Source organism: Pseudopodoces humilis, chromosome 2 (assembly GCF_049639895.1).
Source record: "Pseudopodoces humilis isolate 2021_Gansu_Grassland_sample_001 chromosome 2, ASM4963989v1, whole genome shotgun sequence".
Classification (NCBI taxonomy): Eukaryota; Metazoa; Chordata; class Aves; order Passeriformes; family Paridae; genus Pseudopodoces; species Pseudopodoces humilis.
The window spans coordinates 71,040,683-71,058,104 of NC_142201.1; the positions used below are offsets into that span (position 1 = coordinate 71,040,683).

Sequence of the window (17,422 nt, forward strand, 5' to 3'; positions counted from 1 at the left end):
AAAACACTGTGTCATCCTTTGATGTTTCCTCCCTGCATCAGCATCCCACCCTTTTTACCCCAGGCTGCCTGACTCACTGAGAAATCTCCTGGTATTGACTTGCTCTGATGCAACTGCTCTTCTGAAATGGAGATTTGCCAGTGCTGGCCCCATCCCAGGGCTCTGTATTTCTTGTTTCCTCAGAGGAGCGATTGCTTTAAATAAAGAAGGACAGATGCAAAGCTTGTTTTGTAAAGCATAGCAGAGGCTTCTATTGCAAATTGCCTTTTCCACTGGGCATATTTGAATTCAATTCAGGTGGTTCAATTTACTAATTCATGTGATTGAAATGACTTTTATCAATTATCTTTCAATGGAGCAATGCAGTAGCTCAGTAAAAGCTTTCTAGCTGAAGTAGATTCTTAATTCATTTAAATTGCATGCTCATTTATTATTCAGATATTGGTTTGCCAGGAACTAGCATAGAAATCTGACCACTTGGTTTGCCATGCTTTCAAAAAGCCTTGAATTTTTTTGCTATCCTTAATTTATCTCTAATATCACCAGTATTTCCAAAGGAGGCCTTAAAGAACTAATTACTTGAATTTTTGTCCTTTATTGGTTTCATTAGCAGTAAATACTTTATAAATGCATAGAAGAGCTGTAAAGAATGAGAATGAAAATAAGGTAGGTTAAAAAGGCACACTTTGTTAATATAACATACTTGTCCAGTATCATTAAAATTATCTAAGAGAGCTGAGAATTAAATACAAGCTATTGAATTTCAAAGATCTTCTATTTCAGGCTAATTTAAACAGAAATTTTAACAGCATCTCCCCAAGGAAATCAACATACACAATTCTTATCTAACCCAGCTCACTGATGCAGGATTCTCAGAGTTCAGCTTGCGTGAAAGCTGGCAGCCAGTTATAAGGAAGAAACACAAATTCTTGTTCCCATGGCAGGCAAGGCTGCAGGGTGGGCTCTGCTGTAAAGGCCACAGCATGAGCTGCATACAGTGGGTGTGGTTTTTAAAATGCTCTGATCCTCAAATTAGGACTGTGCTGAAATCCCATCCAATTTAAAAGATTTGTTCCACTCATCATTTTGCAGAATGAGAGTTTGCTTCAATTGTGAATATACTTAATGCTATTCTCATTCTAATTTTTCATAGAAAACCAAATGGTTTTATAGTACCTCTGTATGACCTTGAACCTGCCAATATTCAGCAAAGATAGCAATGAGTGCCATCCAAAATTAAAAAGCTGGGAGGTAAATTTTTTTTTATTTTTGTTTGTAATTTTGTCTGTTTGAAGTGAAGCTAAGAAGAGATTTGTGTCAAACCATCTTAGTGACTTTACTGATAAAAAGGACAGGGATTTGTTCTTCTAGGAAAAGATACCTATTTTATATTGTTCACATTTGAATTTCAGGCTGTGAAAAAGATTGATTCAAAATTTAATTTAAATTTCCATATTACAAAAATAAAGCAATCTTGCAGACATGTAAAACTATGTTTTCTTGCAAATAATAGTAACTACTTTTGCTTTGTGGTTTGGTTATTGTAGTTAGAGTTGTTGATCTTCTGTGATTTTGCTCATTCTTTGAATCTAAACATCTTTTGTGAGATCTAAGCCTTTCCTTAGCTGTACAGGTGTAAAAGGGTGTTACTGTGTGTGCAAGTTCAGCCTTGTTTAGTTCAACTCAATAATTAATTAATCCCTTTCCTAACAGTAATCCTAACATAATCCTAACATTGATGTCAGGTTCCTTCTACATCTCAGTGTAAAAAAATGATAGATGATGGAAACACTTCTATTGTAAGAAACGTAAGTGACAAAATACCCAGGTTTGCCGAGGGCAAATTAAGACTGATGGAGCTGCTCTTGGCACTGTTTTCTTAATTACAGTTGTCAACTAACTTTCTTGGCTAACGACACAGAACTTGTGTGTTTATAAGTAGACTCAGTATTCATACAACTTAAAAAGCCAAAATGCCTTTTTGTCCATGAGAAGAGCCTCTGTACCTCATTGTTTCATGGATATGCTGTAGGTGGGGAAAATTAGATGATTGCATCTGTAAAATATGTAGAGACACTTGAAAATACTGTCCTTTAAGCCAGCATTCCATCATAGTTGCGGCAGGTCTGTAGGAAAAAAAAAAAAAGTTCTCATTTATTCAAGTTCAAAACAGTAAAAATTCCAAGTTTCTTTTTTTTATATCAAAATAAGACTCTAACAACTACAAACAAGTTTTGTACTGTGTCATTAATTTTCCAATTAGTAAAAACCTATTAAGATAAAAGAATAAAACTAAAGAAAATTGAATCATATGCATCTTCTACTTATTAGATTAAATAGTCCCTAATAATTATATCTGTTGCCTGTAGTCCTCAGAGAGAGACTTAGATCCTGATATATTTGTAGTCATATGTGAGAATGATAGCACCAAATTTAATTCATAGAAAGAAAGAGGCACTTTTTTTCTTCAGTGTGCAAGCTGGCTAAGAAAACTTCAAACCTTTGCAGTGCATCTTCTGCAGAGAGGAGTTAACCTTTTCCTAATTATTTTAGACAAATTAAAAGACCTAATTCCTCAGAGGGCTGCACATTTGATGTTTATGGAGCTTTCCTTGTTGGTGTTTAAAGCAATCTCACTGTTAGGAAGTAAATAAATTGCAAATATAAGCACCAAGAACTAAATTAGCATTCAAGAAGTATGTTTCCTAGTGAAAACAGAGATTTGAGTCTTCACACATGATTTTTTATGGTGACAGTACCAATAAAATATAACTGGATGTAATTCTTAGAAAACATTAAAAAAATTATTGGAGGAAACTCATTCTACAGTTTAAATTACTATATTATTATAAGTTTGTATTCTAATATCTTACACAAATCCCAGTATGAAAGGTAACACTACTGTCCCTAGCATCAGGGTGTTCTTTTCCAAAAAATTCCTACACTCCAGTACATATGCTTGCTGACATCTGCCCATGTGAGAAGAGCACCATTAAAAGACTCCATTTATTACTTTGCTGTGTTTACTGTTTTGAAAAGTAGAAATATCTTCATTTCTCTCTCAATCTGTCCCTTTCCCTCCTGCCTTTTTTCCTTTCTTACTGTAGCAGCTGCCTCTCGTCCAGTCACTGCAAGGACTGATGCTGACCCACCTGGTGCTGCCTCTCACCACACCCTGGGGTGATTATTACTCTTCTCTCTCTCTTCTGCCATTCAGCAAAGACTTATTTTCTTCTACCAGTCCTTTCACCCATGCAAGGGTAGCATGAGCATCTCTGTATCATTGTTGTTACTATCTTTGCACCTCTGAATGAGGTCAGTCAACACATCAGTATCTTAAATATCCTCCAGAGGGTGACTGTGGCTGGATGCAAGAGGGCAGATGTTGATGGCTGCCATGGCCATTTCTGTGAGCTCTAGGCAGTTGCAGTTGTGACTGCTGGCTGGTGAAAAGAGTCCATATGGCTACAACAGACTTCCCTTTCTTAATTTTTATCACGATACAGTAATTCTCAGTGAGGATCTGTTGTTCCCCAAAACCATGTAGCTGAAGAGTTTCAGCATTGTTGTGCTGAATGCAACTCAAAGAAGAGAAACACAGATACAATCAAGTGTACAGCCTCACAAATTTGGCCAACTATTGTCTCAGCTGTAATTCCCAGTGCTTTTGCCTTACATTGCATCACTTATCCATGCCTTTGCTGTTCCAGCTCGCAGAGTTCAGCTTGTCTCCCTTCATCATCCTCCTGGATGCTGGCAAAAATTACTCCCCAGTACACTGCTGTGGTAGCAGGTGACAATCCAGATGTGATGTTCTTGGGATCACCAGGAGAATTAAATTACTGGAATTGCTGCCAACCAAATAAGGGTGTATGGCTGGCTTCAGTGCAGACAGCAAGTGCAAGGAGCATGTCAGTGAAAAACATTACAGGGTGGTTTTTCCCTTTTTTCTTTCAGATACCATTTTTTGCAGACCTGCAGCCTGACTCATTCCCTTCTGTAAGGCTGGTGTCTAGGTGGGTCTGCCAGGGCCAAAAAAATAGCTGAACTTCAGTTTCACATTGAAATGTGCTGTACAGAAGCAGTGACATTTCAAAGCTGAGATCTAAATCTCTTAATTTGCTAAACAGCCATTCATGAAAATGCTCTGCAGGAGGGACTGGTGTTAGATGTAACTGTGGTGTTGTATCACACTGCTGAGGACTCAGCCTTAGTGGATGTAGCTGTTGTTGCTTCTTCTCCTGATCTGTTATTAGTCTGACTTCTTTTGTCTCAAATGAGGCAAAGTAGATGGTTTCATGTGTTGTTTTACTTAAAAGGTATCTACCTATGGAGCTTTATATGTGTGTGTGTATATGGGTGTAAATGTGTGTATAGGCATTGCACAAAAATGTATTCATCCACAGTAACAGGTGGTACTGGCAACACCTGTTGCTGGGGTCACTCAACACTCCAGTATTAAAACCCTAATTTTAGTTGCTTATAACTTTTGTCAAACTTAAACATTTGTGTTGAAATGTTATGTGCCAGGTGTCTGCCTTAGGCTGATTTGGGGGAGGGGATGTGGGGAGGCGAATTTATCAGCAAAACTGTTACTGCTAGTCCAGGGAGCAGAGGCCAGGGTCCTGGTTTTCCTGTGCTGAAAAATGAGCTATTGCTGGTTGAGATGTTCCAAGCCGAAAGTTGCCAGTGGAGACCCCTTGCAGCTGGGTGTGCCATTTGCCAGCACTGTGGAAATTCACAATTTTACTGACAAAGCACCTCTGTCTGGCCAAATTACGGGTCTGTGAAAATGCTTGGTAGCTTGGTAGCCGTTTGTTGACAGCTGCCCACCAGGCTGCCTCCATCGTGTCCATTTCCAGATAGTGGTGCTGCACTGGTGACCCTTTGGATGCAAAATGCCTGTGAAGCAGCAAAGTAGCCTTGGAGACTGAGAGTGGAGCACAGCAGGCTGCTGCACAGAGGGGCAGCAGTCCACAGAGCACATCCAAGTGGCTCAGTTTGTGCTTACTCAATGGGAATAAATAGGAAGGAGTGTCTGGCTGGAATGCAGAGGAAATGATGATGAGGGAAGAGTGTGATGGGCTGAGAGTGGTTAAGAGTGAAGGGCAACAGGGTTTGGAGAACTGTATGAGGAGATAGACTGAGAAGGGACATGCACAGCTCCTGCAGGTCCATGACCATAGGGTTTCTGTAATCCCTGCCTAGCCAGCTGGAATGTTCCACTCTTGATACATTGCAGCTCCTCAAACATGTGATTTACACAGGAGCATAACCTATGCTGCCAGTGGCTCCCCTATTTGAGTGAATACATTTGAACCTGCTAAGAAACACTTAGGAGTTTGCATTATTTTTGTCTGATGCTCTTTCAGAAAGCAGAATTGTTCAATTTACTTCTGCTTAATAGAAACATCAACATTTTCATTAATTTTTCTCTTTTTTTCTTTTTTTTTCTTTTTTTTTTGGTATTTCTTAGCTTTCAGATACTCAACCTGCAACTCTTCAAGGACTATCATGTGTGCATGCACATCCCTTTGTAAATACTGCAGCTGTATAGTCTTCCTTTGGAATCTGTGCAACATTTGTAGCTCACAGTATGCAAAGTCATACTAGTAAATTGGTCACTGATACAAAAGTGGGCTGTGGTTTAATCTAGGCTGAGAGAACATTTGAACAGACCGCTCATATTATTTTTAAATTTTGTCCTTTCATGATCATTATGGGAATTAGAAACAAACTGTCTGTTGCAAAATACTCTGTTTCATATTACTTAGCATTTTCCCATAAAAATCTGAAGAAATGCCACAGAACCTGATCAAAGTTCAAAGTCAGTTTGTTATTGAATGATGATTTCTTTTTTTTTATTACAGGCAAAGCCTCAGCCAAGAAACTGACAAAAAAGGTAAGCAAAATGTTCCTTTCTTTCTTCAAAAGAACTTGCATTCTTTCTGTTACTGAAGTGATTAAGTCTCTTTCAAAACTGGCATTATATTTTCTTGTTTGTGTCTTTAAAGGAGGTAGATGCTGCACTGGTGTATGTTGCCAAAGCTAAACCAGGACCGACCTTTTTTAGGGAGCTTGGTGATAAAGGTAATGAGCATTTCTGATACTGAAAAATACATCCTGCTTTTCGTCTCATTATATGGTGTGCGTTAAATGTATTTTTAAAGACGTTTTCATGGATTTTACCTCATCCCCATCTAGCCAGTAGCTGCCTCCTTGGCAAATCTCTCAGTTATGCAAGAGAGAGAGTAAAGAGGCTGGGAATTGAAAGCCTTCCGAGGTGCAGGAGGAGACATGAAAGAAACTGAAGAGCCTACTTGGAAGAGAAAAGGGCTAAAGGGATGATCTGAACACAAAATGGACTTTTAAGACTTTCTGTTAATAACCTGACTGTTCCTCTATATAACATACATGCATGGAAACTAAGAATAAAAATGAAAATAAAATTTGTACCTAGTTACATTAAGTGGTATCCCTGATTCCAAGAGCCATTGAACTTATTTCTCCCTCTTCAGGAGCTCTGTGACCCTTCACAGTGTTGATGTGCTTTGTTTTCTTTTCACCCAGCATTTCCACTTCATATTGGACTACATAAAGAGAAAACTAAGAGCACTAACTATTGTTAGTGTAACAACTGGGGATTAAAGAACACCAAATAAACATCTTGTTAACATAAATTAATTGAAGCAAGAAAACAAACAAAAGGATTGAGAAAACCAAATAGATGAGCAATTAACCATTTCACAGTAACAAAGACCAAAATTCCCAAACTAATGGGAAAGACCTACAGCGCCTATTCACAAACTTTCTGTATCATACAGTTCAGCCTGAATCCCTTATCCCATGGATGTTTCTGAAAAATAAAGCTGCTGTTGCACTGCTGCAGTTCCTTGGCAGACATGAGCCATGCTCTCTCCATGCACAGCAAATCCTTAGACACAAGTGGAAGCTTGTGCCAAGAGAGCAGCCCTCGATCTCAGCCTGCAGCATTTCATCCACCCTTCAGCCTTACAGCCTCTACTGCCTGCAGTTCATTTCTTGCATCCTTGTGCAGACCTGCAAGGGTCTCCAGCTGGGTGCCTTGCTTATCAGTCCACTGCTGAAAGGCCGAGCATACCCCAAAAGCCCTGAAACATTTCTGAACAAATTACCTATTCTTTCCTATCCTAGGAAAGGCTGGATTTTGTACTAGTCATTCCCTGTCTTTTCCAATCATCACATGTTTTCCCCAGATTTGGCTTAAAGTATTTTCAGTCTTGAATTTTTGGATATTTTCTCTCCTTATCTGCTTTTTTAGAGCCTTTCTTTTTCTAGTGATGGACATTGCAAATCCCCAGAGAATGCTGCCTGGGAAAACCAGAAATCCACAAAGAGAAACTGAAAACAGCAAATCTGTGCAGCCTCCTCTTACTGCACCTCTTCCCAGCTGAGTGCTTGGCAGAAAGTGGGCTCAGTGATACACTCAGATTTGGCGTCTTCTGCCTTCTGGCAAAGATCTGCCCTTGCTTAGCACTGTGTGTTCGAATCTTTGTCCTTCAAAGGTCAGGTAGGAGTTTGAGATGATGCAGAAACATTCAGTGCAGTCATCCATAAACTCAGATTTTTTATCTAAAACACTCACATTTTTTACAATATTTGGTCATGATGCCTGTTTAGTGACCTCGATGTTTTTACTTTGAGATGCATTATTATCACAGTTTAAAAATTAAAATATTTATGCTTTTACAAATACCTGTATAATGAATCTACCCCTGTCCAACTGTTTAGCTGAGGTTATTTTAACTACCTTCAAATCATTTTTTAAATATCAAGGAGAGGGGAAACTGCCATCAGTCTGGTTTGTAAAATGTAATGTTAGGGGATTCTGCCTTCTAGTGGACAGTTTTAAAATTTGTGTCATATTTTGTAGGTACACTTAACAATTCATTCAGCAATAAGAATATTGTACTGCCAGCATTTGTGAGTAAGTTTGAGGACAGATATTTCTAGGGAGGGTTAAGGCAGGTTCCTTTAGCTTTAGAAAATGACAGTATATTTGCCAATGCAAGCTTCACATCCTTGACTACAAGTATGCTGAGTCATTCAACAGTGTTTTATCTTTTAAATTTTGCTTGTATATTAATTTAATTTTCAGTAGGTTGTTTTATTTTGGTTTTTTTAAGTTTCCTGCATTACATCTTTTAATTTGAGTACCTTTGTAATAATTATTGTAGAATAAAAAAGAAAATTATTAAGAAAAATATTTCATTTACTTTATGCATGAGGTCTGTTGGCCACTCACTGCATATAGTAAAAGGGCAATAAAATTAAAATGAGCTTTTAAATGGAAATTAGTCCACAAATTAAAAAAATCATATGATAAGTTATTTTAGTACAATCAGTCTTCCAGAGAATATCATGCAGGCTGTGAATTTTCTTTAACGCATTGTGTCAGGTTTTAAAGAACAATCCAAAATGTTGCTACATATTTTTATTATATTTACCTTTTTACCAATTCCACTATAGTGACTTTTTGGTTAGATTACAGTAAAGTGATAAAAATGGAGTCTGTATCTTACTCCTGCCATTTTTTGCAAGGCTTCTCTTTCCAGCCCTCTTCAATTCAGGTGCTTCTCCCTTGAGCCAATCAGCAGGGTGTTGTCTTTAAATTGATCTTTCCTTCGCATCTTACCATCTCCGTAAAAATTTTTCAGATTCTTTCTGCAAAATTTTATAAGGTATAATGATCCCTGTCTAGCTATAAAGCTAAAACTCTCCAGGGCTCAGTATTTTGTATCTCAATTATTACAACTTTATTTTTTCTCAGACTTTTACGACCATAATCTGCCATGTTAATATCCTTTCAAAAGCTTTGATAAACAGGTTTTCCTTTCACAGCTTCTTTGGGTTGTCATCTCCTATTTTGTATCCCCACACTGGGCTCTCCTTGTTCCATTTTATTTCCGTTTTTGTTCTGTTCTATCTAGCATAAGCCATTTGTCTTCAACTTCCAGGTCTTCCTTAGACTATCCCCATGCAGAACATCTTAAGACAGCTGAGGGGCTGACTCCCACTTCTCCTTGCCCAGTAATGCCATCCTTCATTGCTTGGTGGTTATATTTCCAGTCAGGGATCTTTGTGCTGACATCACTGCAGTCCTTGACTGGGAGGTGTTTTCTATACAGACCTGGAAGTTGCCTCCTTGTCTTCCTATCTATTCTTCCTTTAAACATTCTTTTGCTGTGTCACACACAAAACAAAGTTAGGAATCTTGATCATTACTTATCACACTGTTTGCTTGAATTCTTTTTACCACCTATTTGTTTCTATCATTTTTTCTTTTTTAATCTTGCCTTAGGCATATAAGCTTAAAAAATGGGACAGGAGTTCTTTCTCTGCTTATTTGGTTTCAAACTTGTAGAAAACCTAGATGTTTCATCTAGGAATACAATTCCAAGTTTTACAGCAATGAAAATAATAATTTGCATTCTTGCAATGACAGAAATGCTAAAACTTGTAAGCCAAAGTCTTTGAGAGGAGAGTATTTTTTATTTCCACAGTGTAATGTATGATTGTAGTACTGTGCTGATTTACATGATTCATCTGGGATAATAGGGTAAATAGTCCTATTTTTATGGAGAGGAAAGCTGAGATATGGAACCAGAGTGTGTAGGCAACAGGATCAGCATTAGACCTTCCTTTAGCTAAGGCTTGTTCTCAGATTTTCAGATTCTTGCATTTAGCAGTTTAATATTTCTGAGCTCTGGTGCTTAGAAGTGTTAAGTCACTATCAGAGGTCAAATACAAATGCTGTTGCTTCTGCATAGTAGTTTATCAGAAGTTAATTGTTTATCACTGAAGCTTAAGTGGGTTCCTTATCTATCAATTAACTAAATATAAATTACAAAAATATTTTATCTTTGCACAGATAGGCATGTTTGAACTTCATTATTTTAAGCAGCTTCAGCATTATACAATGTTTAGCTCACAAGTTAAAAGTAGCTCAGTTATTTTGAAAAGTGATTTACAAAAAAGCCCTTTACATTTTTTTCCCCAAACATTATTGCAGGGCAGATGGTTCAGATTCTGTTGTTTAGCCACCCTCATTCTGCACTCTCTATCTTTAGCTTGCACACTCTATTTTGACGCTATCACATCTTTGTGTTTGTTCAGGCTTTTCACTTAAGGCGGTATTTCAAAAGAAAACACTGGAATTTTCCTTCAAAAGGGGGTAAAATACTTTCACCTTGTAGAAAGGACATGTTCCTATTTAAAAAAAAAAAAAAAAGAAGCCTCCTCTTGGCACAGGGCCCAGCAGTACTATCAGCACAATCTAGCAGCTTGGCAGCTTTGCGTGTTGCCATGTTCCCTTGAGAATTAGAGGGAAGCTATTCTCCGCCTTCTGCGAGCCTGCCAAAGGATGGAGGACTTTGATCCTTCAGGGTAATGTTAGAGTAGTTCTCCTCCCAGGTACTAAATGTGACAAAGCACATTTAATTTATTTGCCTTTTATATAAACATTGAATGTTTTCAGTGAGAATCCAAAGATTTAGTGTAGGCCTTTTGTTAATACCAAATAAACCTTACTTTCTTGGTTCGACAGGATCATTGATTAGTCTCGGGTTAGGGAATTTTACCTTCAGAGTACTAAAAACAGAATTGAAAAATTTATTAAATAGTAACTTGCCTTACTTTAATATACATATTTCATACAATGGCAAACAACATTTTTTTATATTTGTAAGATTTAATCTTTCAAATTTTGCTGTAAGTTTTTGGGTTTTCCACAAGTAATTTTTTAACTTTTTTTTCAGGGTTGATATCTTATGCAGAGTATCTGTTTTTGCTGACAATTCTTACGAGTAAGTATTGCATATCTAAAATACATAGGCACAAATACTCAGCTACTAACAGTTTACCAGGAACTTTTCTTCTGATATTTTTTAGCTTCTAAATTTCTGTATTATAGTAAAATATAAAAAAAACCCTACTGTATATAGGATGACAATGCATAAATATAAATGGACATCAGTGTCATTATTGGCCCATAGCAATACTTCAAAAAATCATGGTACTCCCTGCACAATGGGATCAGAAAAGTCTTTTGAAATCCTTTGAGAGGATTTACAGAACCACATAATAAGGGGAAGAACTGGATGGGAAAGTAAGTAGTTTTTCTTCTGGATAGTAGTTTTAGTCATTTTGGACAATGAGACATTAGCAATATGGCTCATGCAGGGGTGGGAAAATTGTTGTAGTGTCTCAAAGATTGTTGCCTGTTTTTGTTGTGTTCAGGTTTGCAATGGGTGCAATACACAAACAGCAGAATTTTTCAGTGACTTTTTGCCTGACTTTTAAGTCCTTTTTCTTTATGTTCTGTTCCTTTTAACTTTATTTCCTTCAAGTATTGTTCATGTATGTCTTCCCCCCCTCCTTTGCTTCCTTCCTTTTTCTCTCGGGCACTTTTTTTTTAAAACAACTTTTGTTTGGTATGTGCTTTATCTACAAGCAACAGGCATTTTTTGGTTTTATGCATGGAAGTGATCTGGAATTGTCTGGTACTTACTCTGAGCCATGCTTGCCACCCCCCTGTTTTGTTCTGATGTGTGCTTAAAAATACCAAGATTTGAGATGCATCAATAAGCATTACATGGCAAGACCCCTACAGCAGTAGTGAAGTAGTCCATATGCATGTCCATGGAATAGTCCACAGAATAGTCTACATGTGGTCTTGTTCCACTGACTTAGACAGGTCTAATATTTTCAGCAAGGAACAAAGCCAGGCATAATAGATTTATTGTGTCAGTGCATGGGGAAAGGAGAAAAAGAGGAAGTCACGTCTTCCCTCACAGACTGTAGAGGCATGACTCTCGGATGACCCTTCATCGCTTCCTTGGCTGCAAGGTCCATGGCTGGGCCTGAAATAAACTCACAAATTTTCCTTGCTCTGGAAATTCACCCTCTCATGGTGTAGTATGAACAAGTAATTTTGGTCTCCAGAGAGTGGAAAGAGTATGTCCAGCCTTCCATCATTACACACCTCTTGCACAATTCAAGTGGCCCTTCTGCAGCTTTTTTCATTTCTCAGCAGAACTGCATTGGTTCCTGTTGCACAGCATGAAGGGTGGGTAATCTCTTTTGGCAACTTCAGCTTACACAGTATTAAATTATCTGTGTAGATATGCATTAAGCTTTAACACACAAATACGAATACTGATTTTAAAATATTTGTTGCAACTCAAAAAAGATGAATTTATGTTAAAAAAGGACAACCATGACAGCCAAATTATAACTTCAGAAGACTACCTTAAAGTTGCAGAAATAGGTGCCAAAGATTCTATTTCTTTAGAATTTTATGGCAGCTGAAAGTGAATTCATGCTGAATTATTGGCTGAAGCAATTAGAAAATTGAGGCAGTATCAGAGCAAGTTGTTCCACTTCTCCAGACAATCAAATAGCATTATTTTTCACAGAATTTGTGTAGGAATATATTGAAATGCAAAAACAAAGGCACCTTTTGATGCAGGGTAAAAATGCAGTGGTAATGTTGCTGCTTTGGTTACACAGAGGGTTATCATACTGATCAGTTTGAAAGCAAATGTCAACAAGTGTTAGTGCCTCTATCTTTACCTAACAAGTATCCCCTGTCAGTCAGCCCCGAGTTACACAACCTGTCTCTCTCGCTAGTTAGAATTAATGTGAGATTTCTTAAAGCAGGCATCAGTATTGAAATTGCTTCCGAATCACTATCTGAGCAATAGGGAAAGGGAAAAAGAGTCATCAGACTCCTGGTTCCAGGACACTGCTGACCAGACAGTGCTGCCTGTCATACAAAATCAGTAAAAATGCTGAACTTGAAAATGTAATTTTGTGACAGACAAAGGTTTTATTTTTTTCCCCACTTTCTTTTCTTTTTTCTTTATGTCTTGTGTCATCACTATCTTTTCTTTTTCCAGTGCTGTATTGAATTTCATTTCTAGCAATAGGTTAATGCAGCCCTGTCTGTTGAAAAAGCCCAGGAACTGAAGTTGTCACCTTTACTTAGAGCTCTGTTTCAATTACCCAGTCACAGCAATTGGCAGCTTGGTCAACACAGGAATATTAGGAGAGGAAGCACCTAGATCTAACCGGCACTCCCAGCCAGGATGAAGCTCTTCTGTTCAGAGTTTGGAATTTTGCCTGATTCTAATTAAATACAAATATATCTGTGGTAGTCTTTGAACTATGCTTATTTTACGAACACATACCTTTGGGATTACATCATATCAGATAAGTATGTCATCTCTGAACAGTATAAGCAGCTTTAGGTCTATATTTTCACTAACAGCTCTCTTATCTGAAAATTGGAACACAGATGGTATGAATTGCTATTAAATACATCAATTACTTTTGTTCTCTAAATATGTTATTGGATAGCCTTTTCTTGCTTTTATACTAGTAACACAAATTTAGCATGTGGCATTTCCATGGAAAGGAAGCCAGTTTTGAGTATTAAATCAACCCGGTTGCTGGGGACAGCTCTGCTGTGCAGATTGCAACGGTATTTATAAAATACCCCTGCATCACAAGATTGCTTCACATAGAATATTAGTTGACTGCTGAAGATGTAGTTATTTCTAAAATAGTACTTTCTTTAACCATCATGTTATGACTTAAAAGGAGTGGGATATTTCTTTAACTTGTTCCCTTTGCAGAAAGATTCGCTAAAAAAAAGTCAAGGCTTAAAACTTTACAGAATATAACTAGAAGAATATATTTCCAGAAGCAAAACTCCGAAGGCATTAGAGTTTTTAGAGATAGTGCTTCACTGCCCTCGTGAGTCCAGTACTGTTCTTGGAACCATCAATATTTTCCAGAGACAATAAGGCCATGGCTTTCATATTAATGCCTGACATGACTGGGTGGTGGCAATAATTCACCTGCTCCAGAGATTACTGGGATAAGGACTTGCTACCACAGTGCACTGTAGCTACATTTCAGCAGCAAGCTGCTCCTGTGTGGCTTGCTAATGATCAAGGCCACCTCCTGTAAGCAAAGTAAGATCAAGAAATTGTGGGAAGGGACTCAAAACATACCATGCTTTTATAGTGTCTCATTACATTTTTGTGTTGAAAAGTCCACTCAGTGAAGGAAATATAGGGTAAAATTGTGTAGAATTCCTGAAAAAAATCAGCTTGATAGGAATCACACAAAACATGCTTTTGTCAGAAACAGCCAGAAAGAGTTTTCTACTCTTCTCTCCAGAAAAGGAGCTCTTATAAACAAGGCAGAGCTAGACTGCAGAAGTGACATGGGATTATAGATACATCCTTTGAGAATTCCTTAAGAACTGGCTAGTAAGGGCTACAGTATTTTTGTGGGGGTCAGATGGACATTCATGGCTTGTACACAGCATTTCTTACTTTGCCATTGCATTAATTATCCCTTGAAATAATAGTAAAAAGGTGTTTAAACAGTTCACTTATAATGGAAGAGGTGTGTATGGTTCACTGGAAATACCATGTGTGTACAGAATGATGGAGAACTAAACCAGAGTCAATACTCATTTTATATTTGGTATTTGAGTCCTAGTGTGTGATATTTTCAGTTAAGTTCTTTTGCAATTTGTTGCAGAACCCCAGACTGGACTTCAGATTGCCTTTAAAATGTTGGATGCAGATGGCAATGAACAAGTTGAAAAGAAAGAATTCTTTAAGGTAGATGTATTTACATATGTTTTAATTTTAAAGCATTTAAATAAATCTATGGGTTATATTTGCTCACTGAAGATTCATTAAAATCATCAAGCTATTTTTCAGTCCAGTCTATGATCACCTGCTTACTAAAATATTTTATATATAAGGAGCACATATTGAAGTATTGGGATATCATCATAACTGAATCCACTTCTATAAATATTACCTTAGAATTGTAAGTAGGTATCTGCTACTGGGAAGGTAGGAATTAGTGTATATCCCTTAATTCCATGAGCTAATTTAAATAATCATCTGGAAGAGTCTTTTGTTTTCTAAGTATGTTGAATAATTTCTTTAATTCACCATCCTCATTTGGTCTTTATTAATTTGGCTTGCTGTTGCAGAAAGGTTTCATGAATTCACACTTTCAACAGCAACAGCACTTTTTTTCCTATATTGCATCTAAATGGGGGGAGAAAGGTAGATACTTCAAAAACTAAGGAAATCTTGCTCTGATGTTTTTAAAGAATAGGCTTAATTATATAGCTTATTCAACTTCTAAATATTTAACAGGAGACTATCTAAGTACTTCTTGTCAAAATTTGAATTAACAATCATCATTTTTAATAGAATCACTCAACTTATTTCAGATCCTCAGTTCATACTGGATGTAAGTGGAGAGACAATTTTATAAGAAGCTGACATGGCTACTACAAGTCAAATTATTTTCTGCCAGTAGGGTGACATTAAAGCTGATCATGAACTCACATCTCTAGAAAACCTTAAAATCTAAAACTTTTAAAATTAAATGTACCTGTTGATAGAGAAATTAGCAAAAATTTATTTAGGTGAATTTCATAGCCTTAAACTCTGAATTAATGATAGAATAGCTGTTCACATGTTTTGCACTGATCACTTTCTTTTTCAGTGAATTCTTAGCAAGGTTACAATTGATAAATCATGCTTTAAATTTGTTTTAAAATGTTGCAAAAATACTTCTAGACTTAGTAATACTATTTGAAAATAATATTTGAAATTAGATCATTTTTCAGGAATGTTCCCAGAAGCCTCTAACTGAACTTGCAGGTACCCTTGTTGTGGTGTAGCCCCAGCCAGTAACCAAGCCCCAGGCAGTTGCTTCTTCTTTCCCTCACCAGCTGGATCAGGGAGAGAATCAGAAGGGTAAGAGATGGAAAACTGATGGATTGAGACATAGACAGGTTAATAGGTGAAGCAAAAGCTACGCACACAAGCAAAGCAAAACAAGGAATTCATTCACTGCTTCCCATGGGCAGGCAGGTGTTCAGCCATTCCCAAGTGAGCAGGGACCCACCACGTGTGATGGCAACTTGGGAAGACAAAAGCCATCACTGCAAATCTCCTCCTCTTCCTCCTTCTTCCCCCCTCTTTGTACACAGAGCATGATATCAGATGGTCTGGAATGTCCCTTTGGTCAGCTGGGGTCACCTGTCCTGGCTGTGTCCCCTCCCAACCTCTGATGCACCCCCAGTCCCCTCCCCAGCTTGACAGTACAAAAGCAGAAAGGCCTTGGCTCTGTGTAAGCCCTGCTCAGCCATAACAAAAACATCTCTGTGTTATCAGTGCTGTTCAGCACAAATCCAAAACACAGCCCCACACCAGCCAGTGTGAGGGAAATTACCCCAGCCAAAAGCGGCACAGCCCTACACCCATTTGTTGCTACACAAGATCTTTTAATTTTGAAGAATTTATTCTGTTAAACTGTTAGTTATTCTGCTGATTAAAAAGAAATCAAATTCTAGTAAAGCCTATATTTTTAACCTACTAAAACAGGTGCAATCATAGTGAATTGTTATCAGACTAGCAGTGCCCTGATTACCAAAATAAGTCTATTATGGCTGTATTATTCATCTGCAAAACAATGTTACAAGTGAAAGTAACTCCATGAACATGGGTGAACATGTTCATCTGGTAGTACCTCTGTACCAAAATGCAACATTAGCAGTGCTTTTTTTAAAAAGGTACTGCCAGTTAAGCAAATAAGGAGATTCTTACAGAAATACAGCACTGCTCTCTTGGGGAGATATGCAACATGTTATATATTTAGTACCATTACCCATTTCAGGTAATTCTAATTGAATCAGACAGTACAAACAACAGAAAGTCATCAAATGTGGAGGTGAAAACATTATATAAATCATTAAAAATAATTTGATTTCTGTAGAGACAATCAAGTTAAATGAAAATTATTCTAGTTACTTTAATTTGTTACTTTGCATTTCCTTTTTGGACTGTATTGATGAAATAATATTGAGTGGTAAGAAAACCCAACATATAAATTACTGTCAACTCACAAGAATCATTTCATTCACATAAGTCCCAAAGGATGCAAGTTAGTCAGAGGATGAGTTTTCTCTCATGACTATTTTCTTAATATTTACAAAGGAGACTATTTTCAAGCAAAACTTTATAGATTTGGTTTAAAAATAAAATTATTGGAAAGAATGTGGAAATAACTGTGTGTGTGTTAATTTGTATACTCTAGTTTATATGCATCATAGAAAGTTTCTAGATAGCTAATAAATCAGTAAATTATGTGGCTAATCTATCATTTGTCTTGCCCCAACTGGCAACATAGGAAAATATATCTGAACTACTCTATAGTGATTTCCACACTATATTTGATGATAACATCAGGACATGTGTGTAAGGAAAATGCAGTGGAAAAGAATAGTGAAGAAGCAGTAATCAGGAGGCAGTGTCTGTAGGCAGGGCACAATGGGAAA

The 17,422-nt window shown here is 37.3% G+C and overlaps 1 protein-coding gene across 1 annotated transcript in view; it reads left to right on the top strand.

Moving 5' to 3' along the window:
* Positions 1 to 17,422, top strand: part of MICU2 (mitochondrial calcium uptake 2) — a 137,913-nt gene that overhangs the window by 94,448 nt on the left and 26,043 nt on the right. Inside the window, exons 3-6 of the mRNA XM_005516758.3 lie at positions 5,871 to 5,902; positions 6,015 to 6,090; positions 10,797 to 10,844; positions 14,596 to 14,678. Of these exons, the coding sequence (XP_005516815.3) occupies positions 5,871 to 5,902; positions 6,015 to 6,090; positions 10,797 to 10,844; positions 14,596 to 14,678 (239 nt within the window). The remainder of the gene's footprint in view (positions 1 to 5,870; positions 5,903 to 6,014; positions 6,091 to 10,796; positions 10,845 to 14,595; positions 14,679 to 17,422) is intronic.